Source organism: Triturus cristatus, chromosome 4_2 (assembly GCF_964204655.1).
Source record: "Triturus cristatus chromosome 4_2, aTriCri1.1, whole genome shotgun sequence".
NCBI lineage: Eukaryota > Metazoa > Chordata > Amphibia > Caudata > Salamandridae > Triturus > Triturus cristatus.
The window spans coordinates 182,758,485-182,767,937 of record NC_140586.1 but is presented as its reverse complement, the minus strand read 5'-3'; the positions used below and the strand labels follow the sequence as shown (position 1 = coordinate 182,767,937).

Here is a 9,453-nt window from a genome sequence, read left to right as displayed (position 1 = left end):
ATCAAATCAACATCTCGATGAAAGTGTATGATGGAAAGGACAAAGACTGGCCGTTCACGGGAACTGCATCAACCGTTTGCCAGATCCCATCTGCAAAAGGGGGAGCTTTTACCAAAGAAAACTTGCACATTTGCCAAGGTAGCAGCAAGAACGAGGGCTATACAAATTTATCTGCCAAACCCACACAAAGCACAAAATTAGAATAAGTGATGACAAGTGTCAAACATTTATTACATTGGGAAGAATTAGGCATACCATAGTAACGAGGCAGAGGAATGGATGAATTACTCCACAGCCATTTTATGGGGATGGTAACTAAAAACAGGGTTAGAAATATATTTACAAAAAGAGAGGGGGGGGGGGGGGGCAAACAATGTAAAAAACCTAAAAACTCCCTAACACTTCAAGACTCTCAAATTTGCATGAGATAATACGGTCACAGGAGAAGGCCTGTGGAGCGCAAGCACCCTTATGCATCAGTCCTATCAGACAGCACTAAACATTGGTGAAACTAATTGTGCTGAAAGGAATCAGAGATGGATGCCAGCGAATTCACGCAGCCAGTTTATGTAAAAACAGGGAGGATACCACACATGGCAAGGTCCACACCATTTCGTTATTCTGTGAGGAAGCCACGCCACTCTGGCCTGGAGGCTCTAGAGATGGCCAGCATGTTGCATAACAGCCCATTCCTGTAGAAGCCAATATGACAACTGGCGAGCCCACACAATCTCACAGCAGGTTCTCCATTTCTTTCATGAAAGCTTCATACATGTCGTCCTTCGTGGGCATGGGGGTTCCAGCCTTGGGAACAGCCTTGGGTGCAGGAGCTACAGGCTCTTCTGGCTTCTTCTGTGGAGTGATACCCTTGTTCTCTCGCCGAACCCGCAGAGCAGTGGGAACAAAGCGAGTGACTTCGGCCTTGGGATTGTTGATCTGGGGCTTGGCGCTGATGGTGGCAGTGGCCTGCTTTTCGATGGTGGCGCTGCTGCTCACAGCACTGGTCCCTGTGCTTCCACCATCTTCCTTACTGGGGCGCTGGATCAAGCTAGGTGGAGCACTCAGCACGCTTGAAGTAGCAACCCCAGGGGTGGGCAAGGCTGGGTTAGGGAAGAGCCCTGGAGGACCAGGACCAAGTGGGGGAGCCAATGGAGGCCGCATCATGCCTGGACGAGGTGGAGGAATACCTGCAAGTGGGTAATAGGTGAGGGAGAGAAAAAACAAGAGTCTAAAACACAATGCAGAAACCAATGCACACACTTCACAGTTATGGGCAGTCATCTGGGAGCGCCTGTTACTTAAGATTGCACGCTTCCGGGGTTAGGCCACACACAATAGAGCAATTCTTCAGGTTACATAGACCTAACCAGTTTAGGTGTTAACAGCAGAACTTTTCCTCAGGTTACACAGATCATTTACGTCTTTAACAGCTAAAGACAGAACGGATGCTATAAAGATCTCAGAGACTAGCTTAGCAGGGCTACCTAAAGGGTTACAGAAATCCTAACAGCTCAAGCAGCAAATTATACCTCAAGTTACAGAGATCATAGTTATCCAACAGCTTATAGACATCTTGCGGGTTCAGACAGAGAACTTTCAAACGTTTAATACACAATATTCTTGAATAGGTGGCACAGCTAGCTCTCAGCTTTCAGAGATCTGCCAGGTTCAAGTATTGGACAGGAATAGTTTTGCTTCAGGCTACATCGACCTCGGAAGCTTGGGCAACACAACTGTGCTTCAGAGATTTTACAGAAACCATGTGTCTTGTTACAGACAGCTTACAGTTTCAAAGAGCAAGAGTTTTCTTCCAGGATATATAGATCTTACAAGGTCCCCATGCTACACAGATTATGTAGGTTACAGCAGGGCCTTACTTTAGTTATACAGATTGTATAGACTCAGATAACCTGTATAATGAGTGTATACAGTAATTCAAAGTTCTAACAAATACAAGAAATACATTGTAAAGCACTATGTAAAAAGCAAAAACTATACCTGGAGGTGCAGGAGGTGGCAGTCGAGGTGGAGGTCCCCTTGGAGGAGGCCCTGGCGGTAGGCCTGGAGGTGGTCCAGGAGGTGGTCCAGGGGGCCGGCCCGGAGGTGGCCCTGGTGGCAACAGTCGTGGTGGAGGTCCGCGTAGTCCAGGTATTCCCGGAGGTCTAAGAAACGGAGGAGCACCTGAAGAGAAAAGATGCTAAATTAGGCAGAAAGGAGCCACTGAAAGGCAGGGGGCAGTGGCTGAGAGGTAGCAGTAAGGGAGTGCAAGTTTACTTTCTAGGATCAATAGACAAGCAGCTATGGGTCCCACAGGTAGTCTCTGGAGATAGGCATCCAGAGGCTACAAAGCACTACCCTGGGACTCGGAGACAGAAAACGAAGGGCCACAGACCAATGTTCGTAATTTCTTGGTTAGCAGCAGCCAATGCCCAAACATTTTGTGTGTTCTGGGATAAGAGATAGAGTGCTTAAGCAAAGGATAATTAATCATGGGTGGGATCGTGAGAGGTACTATGCCAGCGACAGAGATTAGAGGAGAGAGCGAGGAGGTGAGACACTACGTTAATGACCTGTCTCATGGGCTACGTCAACAGATGGAGATCTCTCCCCAGAGACGGACGTCGACACACAACCGCACGACAAAGGTACACATAGCACTACTCAAACACTGAGCTATTGCAGACCATCATCGTCATTGTTTTGTTACCTGGGGGAGGACCAGGGGGAAGGCCGCTCGGTGGTCCTGGGGGACGGAGAGGAGGTGCTGGTGGGATGCCCAATGGTGGGGGTGCATGCAATCGTGGCATCTGCATCTGTGCTGGGTGTGGATGCTGGGCTTGTGGAGTAGTGGCTACAGCTGGGGCAGGAGTTGCAGCTGGAGCCGTAGCTTGAGTCTGTGTAGTAGCTGGAGCCTGAGTAGCAGCAGCTGCTGGGGCAGACTGGGGACGCGTCTCCTCTATGTGACGTGGGGCCTCTTCGGACTCTGACTCGTCGCTGTCATCAGAATCATCATCGTCATCATCATCTGAATATTCATCCATGTCCTGGTCATCATCTTCTTCCTGGAGCTCCTGTCCTGCAGACAGGGTTAGAGAGGAAGGAACATGAGACGGGGATTTACAGGGCAAAGAGTGAGACACAAGAGGAATCCAAGGGACAAAGCGGTACGGGGTACCCAGGAGGCAAGTGAGGCACATGAAAGGGGGAACAAGGCGACCAAGGCAGATAATCGAGAGGGAACAAGAGGGCAAAGAGGAGTACATAAGGAGGAGGATCACAGACCAAAGAGGGAGAGGCAAGATGAGAATTCATGGAGCAACGAAGGATGCGTGAGATAGGGATCCAAGGGGGCAAAGAGAGATTCGAGAAAGGGGATTGGCAGGCAGAGAAACTGGACAAGGAATGAAAGGAGACAGGGAGATATGAAGCAGGGGATGCGCGAGGGCAAATTGTTGGGAAAGATGGGGGCGGGAAGGCAGAGAGAGCAGACACAGAAGGGAAAGGTGCAGGAGAAGTTAAAAAGGAACAAGGGCAACAGATGCCGAGACAAAGCAAAAGAGAAATAAGCGTGTGCAGACAAGCAGAGGAAGATTACAGATTAAGGGGATGGCAGAGGAAAGGCTCTGATAGGGACAGCGGGAATTGGTTAGAGGGCTATGGTGCAGAGGTGGGAGCTAGATGGCACAGCGAAGGGGGCGCAGGGCTGAGGAAAGTAGGGAACTAGAAGGAAGCTATCAAAGGGGACAGGGATTGATGAAAAAGAAAGACAATAAAGAATAAAGAGGAAAACAAAATGAGAAGAAGTGAGAGGTACAGGATAGAATAGCGGGACAGAGGTAAGAGCAAGTAGATAGCAAGAATGTGGAGACAAAAGATAAAAATGGGAGGTAAAGAAATGAGACGAAGGATGTAAGAGGAAGCAGGCAACACACAATGAGAAAAGGAAAAGAGGAAAAAGAAAGGATGGTAGAAAATGCTAGAGAGGTTGGAGAAGTGACAGTGGACCATTGTTGAAAAGATACAGAAGGGTTAAGAGCTGCAAAAGAGTGAGAGAGAAGAAAGTGCAGGGAAAAGATAGAAATGGGAAGAGACAAGTGGAAAGATGAAGAGTGGGAATGCAGGGAAGAGCGAGAGAGGTGAAGGGTGAGCAAAGATAGAAAAGGGAGGGAAATAGGGATGGGTGGAAGAAATGGAAAAACTGACAGATGAGACTGGTAAGAGGGAGAGAGGTGAAGAGGAGAAGGAGAGCGCCAGGGGCTAGATATATCGGAGTTGAAAACAAAATGTAAGAGTCAGGAGAGGTGGGAAGCTGTTCACAAATATGTTTCAGCAGTTTCCTTCTTACCTGCCATCCTCAGCATCATTGCCTGCAGTGGGGTTAGCTCTTTCGCTTTCTTTTTCTTCTTCTGAGACTTCTCTGCAGACTCATTGAAGCGAACACTAAGACCTGGTGTGAATGACAAAAAGCACAGAGTAAGACCTTGATCAAAACCAGTACTGAAGGAGGTATTGTAGGCCGCAACTGAAGGCACCAAGTAGCATGGCATAAATCATGTATATATCTATTCCAAATACACAAATACCCTCGGGCAACTGACCCCAGATGAGGTCTATTAGGAGAAAGGAGTTGAATGTGAATGGCATCCAGGGAACCTTCTTTCAAGGATAAGCAGGAGGGTACATTTGTATAGAAGACTGAGGTTCAGCTCAGATATCTCAGGGTACCATCCTTTTCCTACTGTGATTGTAAGCACATAATTGCCCTCTCTAAAAGCTGGCAAGATAGACTCTCTTGGCATCTTTCAGGGATTTCAGGAAATTACCGCAACCCCCCCCCCCCCGCCACCCCCACCTCCCAATATCGGGATGGCCTCTTCCACCTTTGTAAACAACAAGGAGTTTTTGCACCAAATTTATAATTCTGTGATCTTGTTACCAGCCTTGTAATGCTTTCTCAGAGCAGCCCCCCACGTTATTTGTTTAAATCAACTGGAGTCCATAGATAACAATACAACAGTTAACCACAACGGCTAATTAGCATTTGTCAGGACTGAGCCACATATCAACCATTATGGGATATCTGACAAATCAGAGGAAATAAGAGTAGTCACTATGCTCCTTGTAGGCGTGTTAGTTTATCAAGTCGTCACACAAACACAAAAATCGCCAACTTTCAGGAATGACAGAACTGCAACAAGCGTTAAAACTGCCGAAATGCTTTTTAATCTCACACAGCGAAAGTTATTATTGTTACTAACTCGAGTACCATGACAGAAGATACTTTTTTTTTTTTTTAAATATCAAACATTGACATGCGGCAGAACACTTACTTGAGATCGATTCACATGGCAAATACATTTGGGCATCACAGATAGCATGGATCCTTATCGAACATGTGAGTGGATTTCAGGAAGACAAAGATTCATCCTCCGAGGGGGCCACATGGGCTGCACATATATCTCACCAGAAGATATTCCACTTACACCACACAGCGGACCACTTCTTAGGACACCCCCGTGCCACATAGACCATTTTCTCCCTGAACATACACCAGTCTAAGTTGTTTTTCCAGGTGGCCAACATCGGTGTTGGGCCCACCCCCACATTTGCGCTATATCACGTTTCGCCACCATTACACCCAGGGTAGCCCAGAGTCTCTCCGCACCCGTCAGATCAGTGGGTTCCAAAAGACAGAAGATACATTTAATGTTGAAATACTTTTTAAATGAAACATTTTGCACACTAAAAAGCACCAGGAGTTGCTCATGCACTCCCTCATTGTCTTTTACTTACTACTTATTGACAATGTCTTTGCGCACCAGTAGTTGGCCACAGGCTGCTTTACAACCAGACCAAAAACATATCAGATTACTACACTTTTTTAAAGTACAGTAGTGTTATGTTACCTGGGGAAGAATGTTAGTTTCCATAGAAGAAGAATTAAAAAAAAAAAAAAATCCATAGTTAATTATTTTCTGGTGCCTCTAAAAAGATGAAACATGCTCAATCTTTTGTAGAATGCATGCGCCGTTCTGTGCAGTGCAATTGCGGTGTGGGTGTGGGTGTGACTGGAGAGCAGCGAGAGTGCAGTGGATATCAGGAGTACAGGCGTTACTGTAAAAATGCACCGCATGTCTTCATATTCTGTCTGAATAAGGCGCAGGAATATTCATTGAAATATACATCTTTGTTCTTTGCTTTTCTTATGACTGAACTAAACTTTCCCTTCCGATAACATGGCCTTTGTAATTTATGCTGTTTACTTGCAAACACAGTGTAGCCAATAAATGTGCGTCTTTTACGGATATACAATTCTGAATTAAAGTGCAAGGAATAGACGTTTTCAAGGTTACTAGGACTGGCTTGTCCTATCAAATTTGATTTCTAAAAGACAAGACTCCACTGGTGGTGAACCAAAGCCATCCTTAGAAATAAAGCTTCAAGTTTTCAAGCACGTTTCTATGGAACTACCAGTTAATAACTCAAAATTCTTTGATTGGGATTTTCCTGCACAGATTTCGAGGAAGCCGAGACATCACTGATTTGATATGAGAGGGAGAAAAACTCCCTGGATAGTAAAGTAGAAGAATGACTTGAGGAAAAAACTAAATGGAAACAGCTGTACACAAGAGTAATAGATGGTCATGGTAGGAAGGTCTGATGATGCAAACAAATATTAGGAAATGGGCAAATTAAACAAGAATTGGCAAAGCCAACAAGTCTGGCCTTTGGCAGTTAGTGCAATCTTTAAACAAGCATTTGCAATGCAATAGGTCTCGCTTTCACGCGAGTTTGAGCTATTGACATTGCAAATAACAATGCCTTTTATTTTTGTTTTAGTTTTAAAAACATAAATAGAAGGCATTGTCATTTACAATGCTGCCAATAGCTTAAACTCGTGTAAATGCAAGCAGTCTTACACACTCTGTAGTTTTGTTATTGTAAACATACATTACCAGAAGCTTCACACTAAAGGTTTCTTTTGAAATGGTGTTTACTTGCAATCCTAGCTCCCCTATTGATCAACAGACCAGCTATGCCCACATAGTGGAACATGTAATGCTTCAAAAGAGAAATCTTGCCCAGGTTTGAAAACCGAATCAGAGGTTATGAGACCGTGTCGGGAAAGTAGTCCTTATACTAATTAATAACAGAGTATTCCATATAGCCTAGCCATTCTTATGATAGAGACCAGGTTTAGAAAACAAAAGCAAAAATCAAGTATATGTAGTTATATTAGATGACGTATGCAATTGAAGAAGCACTACAAGGATATTTTATTCAATGTATAAAATGAAGCTAAATTATACTATGATTTCAGACATGCCATAAGAAATTAAAATTTAAAAGATTCCACAATATGCAGCTAGCCCTCCGAAGGGTGTCCTAACTTTACCAGTTTCAATATAAGATTTGTCTTCAACTATCAGAAGCAGACCCAAGACATCAAGCTGGTGAGTTGTCTGTTCAATGTATGAGTGGATACAGATGCTAACTAACAAAAGGGTAAAGTATTTATAGAAAGGGAAACCCTACTATGTCGCCTTAAATGCTGAAATACACAATCATAATATAAAATGAGACTTTTCACAATTAGAGGCAAGTACATGCCTCTGTTACCCCAAAAACTCAAAAACTATGCAACAAATATATATATTTTCAAATGCAAACATTGCAAATTAGTTCCATCACAACTAACAACACTCAAACGATGGTGCCAATTGTAATATTGCTTACTGGACAGATATTTTGAGGGGTAAATATATTGGATTCTTTTTTTTCCCTTTACTACCCATAACGTTATTCATTTTCAAAACATACTCCAATTGCCCTTAAATAACATAACGCATGATCTCAGACTTCCTAATTTGTGTGAAGATTATAGCAGATGTAACCAACAGTGAACCCTCTGTCCATCAATACTCAAGCTCTAGGTCTCATTCAGGACGGCGGAGCGGGTCATTGCCCCTCAACCATGTGAAATAGACTTTAAAGTTACAGCTGTAGAAATGTTAACAGCGAGTCAAGTATATAAACAACGCAGCAAGGTTAGAAATGTCCACGTGTTTTAAAAGTGTTTAAACACTAAAAATTTTACTAAATCAAGTTTTGCAAGAGAAGGCTTGGTTACCGGGTCATACTTTTTTTTCAAGATTAAACAGACTAGAGTCACAGTAGGTTGAAATGTGCCTCATTTTCAGTTCATTGTATCTTCCTAAAATGGCAAATAACGTAAAATATAATACAAAACCTCAAAACTAAATATTTTTACTGCTTTGAACATTTTTCTGAAACACAATTTTGAACATTCTTGGTACTGCAAACTATTTATACAAAAATGCAGAGTTTCATGGACACACAGTACATTTGAACTTCTGGTCTGACTATACATGTGGACATATATTGAGAAAAAAATGGAAAATGTGAAACCTCACTATAAAATACAGCTGTTTTATTTGGGATTAAAAAGAGAAAAGGTAGGTCACTGAATTTTAATATGTTAAAATAAATCTCAAGTCAGGTCATACAAACATTGGGGGGGGGCATTTCAGTAACAGATGTGCTTAAGGTAGCAGCCTAACGTTCACACGCCTATGACAGCCTAATATGGCAAATAAATCAACTTTTTGGTGACAAAGAAAAAAAAGGTTTGAAAAAAACAGAAAGCGTTGGACCACGTTGATAAATGGTACTAAACCACTCTCTACCCGCTAGTCATCAAGTATAGGATGTAAAATGCAGGCTTTTATTCTTAAAAAGTAAATAAATAGTACGCCAAAGCCTTACTCAGTGCGAACCAACCTAACGCAAAAACGTTCGGTCCAGTTTCAAAAACAAATTAATTTGAGCACAATGAAATGTTTATTCAACAGCTTGGTGTTTACAGGTAGAACTGGCCTCAGTGGTGGTGAATTTGGCCAGGCAACCGAGTATCTCAAAATGCTTCTTTCGAAAACCACGTTCACTGCGTGAAACAATTAGTGTCAGCGTGAACCCTTCAAAATGTAGCTGACAATCCATATGGCATGAACCTTAGTCGGCTAGGTACTAATGCCAAACCGGTTGGAATATTCCTGTGGAAATTAAGGATACGACCAAATGATTTTGAATGGGTTAATATTTCGAGAGCAGCTAAAGCCTGCATGGCAGTTTTAGTTAAAGCTAATAAGGCGCAGAGTTGATATTGCTGCAGAGTTGATAGTGCTGTCCGAATGCAACATGTATTGTGCCAATTGACTTTTCCTATACATAATGCGATTTGTAGTAAATGTGTACATGGATTAAGAGTAAATCACAAAAAATAAACTGCAGTTTGCACATTAATTCGCGGTATGCAGACGGAAGTGAAATACTGCATGGTGGCCAGCAGTCAAACATTTGCAGGAATACGTCTGCTTGGTACGTTATCATTAGCAAGTAAACACCTCGCCTCCGAAGGTTCCCTTAAAAAGG

The 9,453-nt window shown here is 43.2% G+C and overlaps 1 protein-coding gene across 6 annotated transcripts in view; it reads right to left on the bottom strand.

The window, feature by feature from the left end:
• Positions 1-207: 207 nt before the first annotated feature.
• Positions 208-9,453, bottom strand: part of WBP11 (WW domain binding protein 11) — a 105,842-nt gene continuing 96,596 nt past the window's right edge. For all 6 annotated transcript variants that reach the window (XM_085601025.1, XM_085601023.1, XM_085601024.1 and 3 more), the window contains 4 exons: positions 4,346-4,447; positions 2,708-3,076; positions 1,999-2,181; positions 208-1,187 (listed from right to left, as the gene is read on the bottom strand). In XM_085601025.1, the coding sequence (XP_085457151.1) occupies positions 733-1,187; positions 1,999-2,181; positions 2,708-3,076; positions 4,346-4,447 (1,109 nt within the window). In that variant the 3' untranslated portion in view covers positions 208-732. The remainder of the gene's footprint in view (positions 1,188-1,998; positions 2,182-2,707; positions 3,077-4,345; positions 4,448-9,453) is intronic.